At 53.4% G+C, this 11,822-nt stretch overlaps 1 protein-coding gene across 1 annotated transcript; it reads left to right on the top strand.

The window, feature by feature from the left end:
• Positions 1-43: 43 nt before the first annotated feature.
• Positions 44-3,850, top strand: MTFP1 (mitochondrial fission process 1). Its single transcript, XM_059039494.2, has 4 exons — positions 44-523; positions 1,288-1,415; positions 1,789-2,021; positions 3,222-3,850. Exons 1-4 carry the CDS (start codon positions 457-459, stop codon positions 3,292-3,294), a joined length of 501 nt encoding a protein of 166 aa, XP_058895477.1. The 5' UTR covers positions 44-456; the 3' UTR covers positions 3,295-3,850.
• Positions 3,851-11,822: the final 7,972 nt, after the last annotated feature.

Raw genomic sequence — 11,822 nt, 5'->3', positions numbered from 1 at the left:
GGTAGTAAACTCAATAAATGACGACTGTGTAATTAATCCTCGAAACCGTCCCAGGACTGAACCTGTCCTGTTCCCCAATTAACAAATGAATAAAGTGAGGCACAGAGAAGTTACAGGCTCTTGCCCGAGGTCACAGAGCCAAGAAGTGTAGCATCCCGTATTTGAACCTCCGTCTCTTTGGTTTCCAACACTACAGCCAGCGCTGGAAGAGGATCGCGCCAACTGCTCGACTCCAGAGAAAACGTGAAGAAAATTAAGCTGTAAAACTCACACCTGGAAGAGGGGCTCCGGTGCGCGGGGGGAATTTGCAGACGCTCCCTGCTGGCGGGGACTACAAGACCTCTGCTTCAGTCGGTGACCTTCGGCTCGTCCCGTCCCGCCGCTGCGAACTGGAGTGCTGGTGGAAGCCGAGGCGGTAGTACACGCTGCAGCGACTGAGGCCAAGGAGGAAGCACCATGTCCGAGCCGCCCCCGCGGGGGGCCGAGCGCGACATTTTCCGGGACACGTGGGTTCGGTACCTGGGTGAGCGCGGGGCGAGGGGGACAGCGACCCCTACACCACGTGTCTGGGGAAGCAGGGGTTGGCAGACGCCGGTCAGGGACCTGGAGAAGGTGGGAGGATCTTAGTTCTCATTTAGCCAGGGAAGAGACTGGCCTCAGAGAGGGTTCTGAACTTGCTCAAGGTCACACAGCTCTGGTATTCCCAGCGCTGCCCTCGGGGTTTCAGCTGTCAGACTCCCAGGTGGAAGCCGCAGCTCAGCTAGGAGGATGGAACCGGGTGATCGGATTGCCTTCTCTGGCATGCCTGGCACAGGCTGTGGAGTCAGGGTATCTGGACTCCCATCTTGGCTCCTCACTGGCTCTGAGCCTGTTTCCTCCTCAGCAAAAAGGGATGAACGCAGGGTCTCACTCATTGGGTGGTAATTGTAAGGGTAGAACGAGATAAAGTACATAAAGGCCTGGCATATGGTAAGCCCCTGGTCAGTGGGGCTGCCTTTAGCCTCTCTCACTGCCTGTTCACCCATCAGCTCAGATGCTTCTAGAACCCAGGCTGTGAAGGCAAGGGAGTGATGAGATAGGTGTCTGCGTTCAGCTCTTCCACGAGGGGAGAGTTGGGGTTGGCATCATGAGTACCATTTTATAGGCTGAGAAACTGAGGCTCAGAGGGGTAAAATCACTTGTCTAAGGTCACCCAGCTACTGCTCAGCAGACTGAGATAAGCTCACTCCAGTGCTCCCTTGTGGAACAACCCAAAGGCTCAGGAATTAAATATGCCCTCCCCACCAGGCTACGCCAATGAGGTGGGGGAGGCCTTCCGCTCCCTGGTGCCTGCATCTGTTGTGTGGCTGAGCTACGGTGTGTCCAGCTCCTACGTGCTGGCTGATGCCATTGACAAGGGCAAGAAAGCGAGAGATGTGAGTGTTAACCTACCCCTCAACCCCCCACCCCCGTCCACTCCCCTTGTGGTCAGTCCACAACCCTGCATGTGGTTAAGTCCCTCTGGGACAGTCTGGTCCCCACAACCTGGCCTGGTGGACTCTATACCCCGGTACCGTTTGTAGCATAGTGCACCCTGTCCCCAGCGCAGGTGACGTAGTCTATATCGTAGTCCTGGATATGAGTGAGTCCACCCTCATCCCTGAATTGGTGGAGTCCAGAACCCAACACTAGCGTGGCTGTATCCCTAACCCCCTTCACTTCCCTCTCCCTGGTCCAGCCTCGTGCCCCTCGTCCACAGGGTTTCCTGCCTCTGCCCCTGCTGGATTAAATGTCTCTTGTGCCTTCCAGGTGCCAAGCCCTGAGGCAGGCCGCAGCACCAGGGTGACCGTGGCCATGGTGGACACCTTCGTGTGGCAGGCTCTGGCTTCTGTGGCCATCCCAGGCTTCACTATCAACCGTGTGTGTGCTGCCTCTCTCTATATCCTGGGCACTGCTACCCGCTGGCCTCTGGCTGTCCGCAAGTGGACCACCACCGCACTGGGGCTACTGGCCATCCCCATCATCATCCACCCCATCGACAGGTGGGTGCTCCTCCCAGGCCCAGGGATCATCCACCCTGCAGGCGGGGATAACCTTTGAGAGGTGTGGGGGTGTATCCACTTTTCACAGAACAGTTGTAGTGGAGGCAGGGCTGGCACTTGGGGCTCCTGAGGTAGAAAGGACAGTCTAGACCCTTGTCATATGATCTGGCAGGTACTTTGGCTATAAAGGTAGGAGGTGCCATGAGAGTGTGGGACACAGGACAAGTAAATTCCCAGAAAGAAAACTCAGTGTTAGAAAACAACCAGAGATAGGCAGGAAGAGTTGCACCCTGGAAGGGATGGGTTTTGAGGAGTTTTGGTGACAGAAGCCCAACTGAAACTGGGTTAAGTAAAATAGGAATTGATTGTTTCACATAACTGAAAAGTCCAGAGTTATGCTACTTAGAGGCATGGCTGGATCCAAGCACTCAACTGATGTTGTTAGGGGTCTGCGTCTCTCTGCTGGCCTTCTCCCCGCCCCACCCCATGTTGGCTTCAGTCACTTTCCCTTCATGGGAACAGAGATGGCTCCCAGCAGCTCGCAGCTCCCCTCCCCCCAGCTTAGCATGCCCCATAGGAAGCTTCTCTTTAAAAAAAATTTTCTTTTGATGTGGACCATTTTTAAAGTCTTTATTGAATTTGTTACAATATTGCTTCTGTTTTATGTTTTTTATGTTTTGGTCTTTGGCCGCGAGGCACGTGGGATCTTAGCTCCCTGACCAGGGATCAAACCTGCATCCCCTGCATTGGAAGGTGAAGTCTTAATCATTGGACGGCCGGGGAAGTCCCCCCATAGGAAGCTTCTTAATAGTGACAGCAAAACTCCCAAGGAAGGCTGTCATTGGTCCATACTGGACTGGGTGCCCATCCCTGAGCCAGCTTCCCTTTTCCGACTGGCCTGGCTAGGGTCATGTGCCTTCCCTTAGAACCAGAGATGGGGCCAACCCAACTAGACGAACATAGAGTGGGAGGAAGAGTCTTTCCCCTCAGGAACATAGCTGACCTTGAGGTCCTGTGTGAGTCTTTTACCCTCTCTGTGCCTCAGTTTTCCCAACTGAATAAAGAGAGGGTGATGGCTGACACCAGGATGGCACTTGTGTCCTGCCTCCAGGAGTCCCTTTCCTAGCCCTGACCTCCTGCCTCCCATTCCTCCATTAGCACCCCTTGGTTTCCTGCTCATGACCTTCCATTGCCCCACAGGTCAGTGGACTTCCTCCTGGACTCCAGCCTGCGCAAGTTCTACCCCTCTGTGGAGAAGCCCAGTTCCTCCTGACCCCACCCCAGTACCTGGCCTGTGGGTTGGCCCACTACCTGCTCTGTTCCAACTCCCTCCTCCTGCCAGGGGTTGCAGATGCCTAGCTCTCTGGGGTCCGAGGCCCTGGCACCTGAATGGGTTTAAGCTGGACAGAAACTGAGAGACAAAGTCCTCAGAGCAGCAGCTGCAGTGACTCACAGACAGGACCTGAACCCCATCTGCTTCCATGGAATCTGTGATACTGAGTTGGACTGGACTGTGTCCAGCCGTGTCTTTTGACAGGACAATAACATACTCCCATGGAGGGTAAGGAGACTAAGGCCCAGACAAGGCAAGGAATATGGCCAAGATCACTTGGCAAGCTGGGGACCTACAGGATTTCCAGCGGCTTGGCCAGGTCACCCCATGGCAGTGTGGCTGATGGAGGAGCAGCAGGCACTTGGAGAAACGCAGGAGTACACTAGTGGGGACCCTGAGGACTGATTCTCTGGCAGCTCCTTCCTGATGCAGGGGCTGCTGGGGCCTGGCTGGAAGGCAGCACAGCCCCCAGTCCAATAAATCCTCAAGAAGTTGAGTTTTCTCCTTTTCTATTGGGGATGTGCAGGGATGTGATGATGGGGAGCAGGGCTGGGGTCCCTCAGAGGTGGAGGCTGTTGTCTCTGGCAATGCATCACTCACAGTGGCTAGCACTGGGCCTGTCTGGTACCTCCCCCCCCATCAGTGCCCCCCTGCAGATGCCTGGGTGGTGCTGCCAGTCTCCTTTGGGGTAGGCATTGCCCTTTTTCTGCAAGCCTCCTAAAATACACTGCTGGGAGGGGATCCTGTTGGGCAGATACCACCTGAGCCTGACTACAGCCCACTCTTCCCTTAGTTCACCCCCTCAAGGTAGCCTCTGACTCCCTAGAGCTGGCTTGGGAGCCTCCTCTAGGCTTCTTCCATGACTGTGCTGATAGCCTGTAGCGATCTTGGCCTCCCCCTCTGTGAGCTCCTATGGCCGGGGCCTGCATCTATCCTGGAAGCTATAGCCCCAACTCTCCCCTAGGTCCCTCCGCATATCAGCTGTGTGGCTTTGAGCCAGCGGGAGTTTCCAGTGGTGTTTCTCGGTGAAGTAGGTCTAAGACAGACTCCCCCAACCAGCTTGTGAGAGCTGAAGTGGGAGGTCCAAAGCAGCTGGCACGCAATGGGTAATTGCCTCTCCCAGGCAGCCCAGTCCTACTTCTGCACTGAACCCTCCAGGGTAGGGTTGCCAGATATAGCAAATAAAATAACAGGATGAGTGATTAAATTTTGTTTGACTTAAACAACAAGCAATACTTTAGTATAAGTATGTCCCTAATATTGCATGGAACATATATGCACTGAAAAGTTCTTCATTGTTTATCTGAAATTGAAATTGAACTGGGCATCCTGTATTTTATCTGCAACTCTACTCTGGGGGGCCATGCATGGAGCTGGAATGCCTCCCCCAAACACCCCAGCCCTGTAGAGGTGGGAAACACTCTCTCCAGCCTGTCTCTTTCCTGGGCAGGGGATGAGGAACAGTTCTTAGTGACTAGGCTAACTCGTATTATCCCATTTGATGGGTGGGAAACAGGTGCAGAGAGGTGAATGGACCAGAGGTGGCAGAGCCGGGTGTAATAGGAAATTGCTTTCCTGGGTCCTGAGAGGATGAGGCAGACCCCTGCTGGGATTGGGTGAGGGGAGATGCCTTTTCCCACCCCAGGGGCCTGGTGGCCTTTGACCTGTGGCATGCTGGGAGTTGGGTCCCCCAGTGGCCAGCTTCATGCAATGCTCAGGACCACCACTAGGAGGCAGCATCTCCAAATGTGCCCGCCTTGGCTGGTTCAAACCACCTCCAGGTTATTGAGAAGAATATCTGTAATTGAAGCGCTCCTACTGGGCCAGGTACCATGCTAAGTGCTTCCTGTGTTCAGACTCATTTACTCTTTTTTTTTCCTTTTTAAAATAAATTTATTTTATTTATTTATTTTTGGCTGCATTGGGTTTTTGTTGCAGCACACGGGCTTTTCTCTAGTTGTGGCGAGCAGGGGCTACTCTTCGTTGCAGTGCGCAAGCTTCTCACTGCGGTGACTTTTCTTTGTTGCACAGCACGGGCTCTAGGTGCATGGGCTTCAGTAGTTGTGGCACACGGGCTCAGTAGTTGTGGCTTGCGGGCTCTAGAGCACAGGCTCAGTTGTTGTGGTGCACGGGCTTAGTTGCTCTGCGGCATGTGGGATCTTCCCAGACCAGGGCTTGAACCCGTGTCCCCTGCACTGGCAGGTGGATTCTTAACCACTGCGCCACCAGGGAAGTCCTCATTTACTCTTTACAGCCGCACTGTGGTTGTGTCCCTGTTGCCTGGAGTTGGAGTCACTCCAACTCCCACCTCCCCCATCCCCCACAGCCCAGTACTGCTTCCTTGCCTATTGCCTTCCAGCCTATGGCTCTCTATACAGTCCGAGGCAGAGCTGATTCACAGGCTGTGTGACCTTGGGCAAGTTACCTGACCTCTCTGAGCCTTGCTTCCTCACTGTACAGGTGTCCGTAATGACCCTCTGAAGCTGCTGTGAGGGTTACAGGAGAAATGACTTGCAAAGCAGTTGGCCATAGTGGGGCTCACAGAGTTATTTAACCACTATTATGATTGTGGCAAGAGACATCCATTTCAAGGGCAAATAATCGGTAATTGTGCCATCAGATGACTAATCTAGAGAGAAAGTATGCCAATTTTATGGTTCAGGCATTCCAATCCTAAGAATTTATTCAGAGGAAATAATTGGATGGTGATTCGAAGACGTGCATCTGAGGGTGATCATCATGGTTTTATTTTTATAAGCGAGAAAGTCTTCGGCACTCCTTAAAGGTCCAGTGCGTAAAGGAACATGCTTCTGATCTGATTCTGCTGCTGGCTGAATCTCCCCAAGTTCCTCCTCTGTTCTGATACCTTCCTTGACTCCTGACAGCCCCCAGGATCCAGTCTGAACACCTCAGCCTGGCTTTCAGAGCCTCTGGGCCTACGCAGTCTCATCTCCCCGTGACGCATCCTGCACCTCTGTTCTGCCTCCCCTGACTCCTGCACATCCAGCCTCTGCGCCTTTGCTCAGGCCATGCCACCTGCCAGGAATGCCCTCCCCGCCCTCATTTCCCTCTGTTCTCAGCCTTCAAGGTCCGTCTCTAACGGTACCTGCTCCTTGAACCCTCCCTGGCTCCTGCCCCCCAGACAGAATCATCATCATGCTTCTCCCTCCTCTTGAACAAGAATCATCAGATGACACCCACAGAGAACATGGGTGGAGCTCTTACTATGTGCCAGACACTGTGCGAAGCATTGTGTTACAGAAACTCCATAACGGCCTGTGCGGCAGGTGCCACCATTATCATCCTACAGATGAGAAAGTTAAGTCCACTGTGCGGTGAGCCTTCCGCCAGCCTTATTAAATCCCACGTGAGTGAGGAGGGCTTCAGAACCTTTTCTAAAATCAGAAGGTACTGCAGGTGGGTGGGAGGCCCTGGTGGGAAGTGCTGGGCCTGACCTAGCTCAGCCGTGCCATGCCCTAGGCTCACATGTGGGCTCCAGGTGAGGCTTGTTCCTTCTCCAGCCTTCTCTGGGCCAATTTAAGGAGGCTTGTCGGGGGGTGGGCAATGTTTCTTCTCATATGGCTGTCCCCAGGGCGCTTCTGCATGTTGCTTGGGTCTTGCTTCTTGGTAAGGTCTGGGCAATGGGTCTACCTTGGGAGCTGGGGTGGTGGGTGGCAGGTGGCGGGTGGCGGGTGGCGGGTGGGGGGTGGGGGCCCTCCCCCTGGGGGCCCTCCCCCTGCCCTCCCCCTGCCCTCCCCCCGCCTTCCCCATCCCTGAGCTGAGCTGAGCCTCCCTCTGCCAGCTGTGTACCTGGGGAACCCCTGCGAGGATAACTTATCCCCCCATGCCTGGTCTGGGCCACCACAGGAGCTGGACTTGGCATCCTGTGGATACTGGGAGGAGGGGACTTCCCTCCTGATGGCCTGTGAGTCACTCTGTGAGGTGCCCTCCAACACTCAGCCCTACCTCCCAATGCCCCCTGACCTGGGAGTCCCTTGCTGCCTCCCCCACTGAGAGCCCAGGACACCAGAGCCCTGGGTTACCTCTTCCTCCTCCCTGACCTTCACCCTGTGTCTGGGGAGCCAGGCTGAGCAGGAACCTCCAGATTCCAGGGTCTTCCTTCTTAAGGTTTGAGCTGTCCAGCCAGGCCAAAATCAGGGGTAGGGGCCTACCCCCACCCCCACCCTGCACCCCTGGCCTCTAGGAAAGAGCTGGCATGCAGTAGATGCTCAGCAAACACTACACAACTGCCTTAAATTCTTCTCCTTTCTAAAAAGTCCTTTCAACTCCTTTCTGGTCCTTGGTCTGCTCTAGGCCCTCTGGGTCAAGATAATCCTTCTTTGAAGCAGCATGGCAAGGTGGTCAGGAGCCCAAATGGTAAAAAGAATTAACTGGGGACCATTCAGGGGTGAGTCTGCTTACACACAGACCAGCTGCTCACACTGACACAAAGCAAGCAGTTACTGGTAGGGACGGGGTAAAGGTAAACTCGGCTTTTATTATAATACCATTGGTATCATCCAAATCTTGCCATATAACTTCAATCTTTAAATAGTTCTGGAAGAGCCCTTCATTGGGAGTTTGAGTCGAAGTTCTGCAGCTGATAGATGCATATAACTATGGGCAGATGGTAGCAGGGCTTCCCAGCCTGTTTCCACATCTGTAAAATAGGGGCAGTTGTGCGGTTCATATGGGGGTATATGGAATAGCCCCTAATGGCAGCTAGGAGGATGCTCAGTGCTGGTCAAGCTTATTTGAATAGCTTCCCTTCGGCCCTCCCATTCCCATTCCCTCCTTCTAGGGGAACTTGCTCGGGGCTTGCCCTCCAGCCTGACTGTGGGGACCCACTGGACCCTCCTGACCTGTGGTGCCTCTTCATTAGCAACTCCCCAGCGCAGGCTGCTCCTTGGGCGGTAGGCAAACAGCTCAGCTGCAGTTGGCCCATCGTGAACCCTGCCTGGCCCCCTGAAAGACCCCTCCAAGAAGTCCTCAGCCCTCAATACACAGCTCCTGCAGGTGGCCCTCCAGGTACTGCATGGTGAGTCTTGGCCTGGTGCCTATGGATGGGATGGAGAGTGAACCCCTGAGGGCTGTCCAAGGAGGGCAGAATGTGGGCCATGTGTACCATCCTGTACCTGGCCTCCGTCTTCCACCCCTGGTGGGACAGGTGTGCACCCATTTGGTAGATGAGGCTGGGGTAAGAGAACCGAAGTTCTCTCTGAGCCTCCATCACCCCATCTGTAAAATGGGCATAACACTTCTAGGACCATTCAGGAAAGAATGGAATAATGGCTGTATTTACCAGGCATTCAGTGGGTGCTTGTTAGGGGGTAGCTCTGGCTACGTACCGGGAATAACCCTCTTCCCTTGGGTGCCTCGCCACTTCCCTTATGTGGAAGGCTTGTGGTTGACCCTAGAAGCCTGCATCCAGCCAGTGCTAAACTGGGCCATGAAGCTCTACATGGACAAGTGTGTGAACCTGAACTGCTCCCAGAGGACATACACCCTTGTCTTCAACTGGGGGTCTGTGGGGTTTTGAGGGGTGGGGAGGGAGATGGGGTCAGATAGTTCATCCCTATCCTGGGGTCTTGCTTAGCTGGGCCACTGGTGTAATCATGTGTAGAAGTCTGTTTTTTGCACTTGGTCGTTAGTAACCATCCACTTATGGTGCCTGGCCTGAACTTGCTGGGGCCTGAAGCTGCCCACCTGGGCTGTGAGTACGGACTGTCCTTCCCAGCCGGGGTGCAGGCCGTTGAGTGGTTGCAGGGACCTTAGAGTCTTGTCACTCGTGGCTGACTTTGTAGCTTCTGCCCTTTGCTCAGGCTAAATTCATCTGTCCCCAGACTCTAGTAATGGGGTGGACGCTCTTTAATGTGGCTTTAGGGAGCAAGAAGGTCCCACAGAGTAAGCCTCTCCGTGGCTTCCCAAGAAACTTGTTACAGCCAGTCTCCGAGGTGACGGTCCCTTGGGATCCCTTGTCTGTCCCCTGGGTGCTTCTCAGTAGGCCCGGTTCTGGCCCTTGGTCCCGGCAGAATAATGAGACATTGCAATTCAGCGTGGAGGCCTTCATGCTCAACGATGACGTGGAAGAGGATGAGGTGAGGGCGATGCCCCAGGTAGAGGTGGATCTGGGGATTCTCTTCCTGTTACTCTGCTTCCCCTCCCAGGGCTATCTTGGGCAGAGTTGGGGGTCAGCCCAGGAAAGGAGTGCTGGATCCCCTGATAGGTTTTCCAGATTTAGCAAATCAAAATTTAGGCCTTGCAGTTAAACATGAATTTCAGATAAACAATGAATTTCTTAGTTTAAATATGTCCCAAATATTACATGAGACATATTTATACTAAATTTTTAAAGAATTAACCAAGCATCCTGTATTATCTGGCAACTGTCACCCTGAGGATGGCAGTGGGGTAGGCATCCAGAGCTGGGACTTGGAACCCACAGCCCTGGCTTTGGCTGAGCTCTGACCAAAAGGTGAGGCCCTGGGGGTCTTGCATTTCCATGTGCAGGAGCAAGTCTGGGATCAAGCCTGGCCCAAGGATCGCACGGCGTGCTGGGAAGGCCCACTCACCCCAGAGAGATTTTGATAGATGTGATTAGGATGGAGGAACCTGGGCACTGTGGCCTCTGTCCCAAAGGATGCTGGCAGCCTGGGGCAACTTGAAGCTTCCTTTCTTTACAGTAAGATACTTCCATCACGGAAGATACAGATGCACAAAGGACAATTAACGCTGCTTGGAGATTATCCCAAGATGACACTAGAATTTCCTGTCTGTACGTCTCTTTATAAGAGTCATACACTACACATTTTCGCTTCCTTTTAAGAGCTGTTCTCAATGTTACCTGTTAAATCATATATAGAACAGAAAATGAAAATCCTGAAACCCTGAGAATCACCAATCCTTGGGCATATACTAAGTTAGTGTTTTATAAAATAGGTCTGCATATGCCATGATAGAATTTGTTTTCCTCCCACTGAATATCCCATTTCTCTGCACAGGAGAATACTTGTTTTTTTGACTAGTGGGTCCAAAAAATTCCTGGAGCTAGTGAGATCTTAATTTTTGACGTGGCTAGTGGGATCTTAATCCTCTGACCAGGGATTGAACCCATGCCCCCTGCAGTGGAAATGCAGTCCTAACCACTGGACTGCCAGGGAATTCCCAGGAGAATACATTTTTGTATTCTCCCATGAATGTTAACAGCTATGTAGAATTCCAGGCTGGTCAAGTTGTAACTTAACCAGTGCCCAATGGCAGAAACTACCCATGGGTTCCAATCTGCCCCTGTTCTAAACCAGGGTTTCAGTGAGGAAATGCCCATGGGTAAGGGAAAATCAGGAGAAGAATTTTCTCTCCCTCTAAGGACCTATTATGGGCTGGGCCTGTGACAGTCACAGGCTCACCTGGCTTCTCCCTGCAGTGCCCAGTTGGATAAATGAGGCATAACGTAGTTCAACACAGGTGGTTGTGTTGGGGGGCATGGGAGCCCAAGAGGAGCCCTCTCACCTGGGGCTGGGGGGCCTAGGTTCTTCCTTAAGTATATATCATCTGCTGGATGAGCATCTGGAGTTGGAAAAGACTCTTTGAGCCTGGCCAGAAATCCTGTTTTTACAACAACACCTCCTACAGGTGAGTACTTCCTGTTTCGAGCTGTGGGAACCTGGGCAAACTCCTTCCCCATTTCTCTGAAATGAAAGGGTTGGCCACCATAATGCACAGGCCTTGGATTCTGGAAGCTGGGTAATTGGGAGAGATGAAAGGCCTCAGCTAGCTCCGTACCTGGATGCTTCACCCACATCATGGGAAATCCTTATCCTGGAAATGTAGGTGGCCTCTCCTTGGTACAGGAAAACCAGGACAAGGACTGAGAGGACTGGTCCCACCACCATCCAGGTTCACAGATACTCGTTGTGGTCCTGTCCCCTCTGCCCTGTCCCATCTCCAGCTCCCCTGCCTGCTTCTGGCTTGTTTTACCTTGATGAGTAACTGTGGGCTCAGGGTCACTTCCAGCTGCCCTGCACGGCCTGCCCCACACCACTGGGCAGCCCTGAAGTGCTTCCCCGCTCCGTCTTTCCCAGCCTCCTGTAAGACGCTGAGGACTTGCTGGCAGTGGTTCTGGCCGTCAGCTGCATCACTCTGCTGTTGATCCTGATCCTGCTGTCCCTGAGGCAGGTGCTGGAGGCTTTCCAGCTGAGCTGCCCACTAGGCCTGGCTGGGGAACACACTGAGGCGGGCCTGGACCAGGCCAGACATCAAGGAAAGGCAGCCGGTGGCCAGGGCAATGGAGAGACTATCTTTGCAGGAGGAGACTGATGGAGTATCCCAGACAACCGCTGAGGAAATCAGGGAGTCAGGGGGCCCTTCAGAAGACCACTAAATTACCCTTTATATACACACAATAAAGCTTTCTGCTTCTCTAGTGCTCCGGTCTTAACTCCCTCTGGTTCTTGTTTGTGTTTGTACCA

The sequence above is a fragment of the Kogia breviceps genome, chromosome 15 (genome assembly GCF_026419965.1).
Source record: "Kogia breviceps isolate mKogBre1 chromosome 15, mKogBre1 haplotype 1, whole genome shotgun sequence".
NCBI classification, from domain to species: Eukaryota; Metazoa; Chordata; class Mammalia; order Artiodactyla; family Physeteridae; genus Kogia; species Kogia breviceps.
The sequence above is the reverse complement of the archived record's forward strand: the minus strand, read 5'-3'. Positions and strand labels throughout refer to the sequence as shown.

Excerpts from the sequence above, each read along its gene's own strand:
- MTFP1 (XM_059039494.2), top strand. The coding sequence starts at position 457 with ATGTCCGAGCCGCCCCCGCGGGGGGCCGAGCGCGACATTTTCCGGGAC. Across the intron at positions 524-1,287 it reads CACGTGGGTTCGGTACCTGG|GCTACGCCAATGAGGTGGGG; the intron begins GTGAGCGCGGGG and ends CCTCCCCACCAG. Across the intron at positions 1,416-1,788 it reads AGGGCAAGAAAGCGAGAGAT|GTGCCAAGCCCTGAGGCAGG; the intron begins GTGAGTGTTAAC and ends TGTGCCTTCCAG.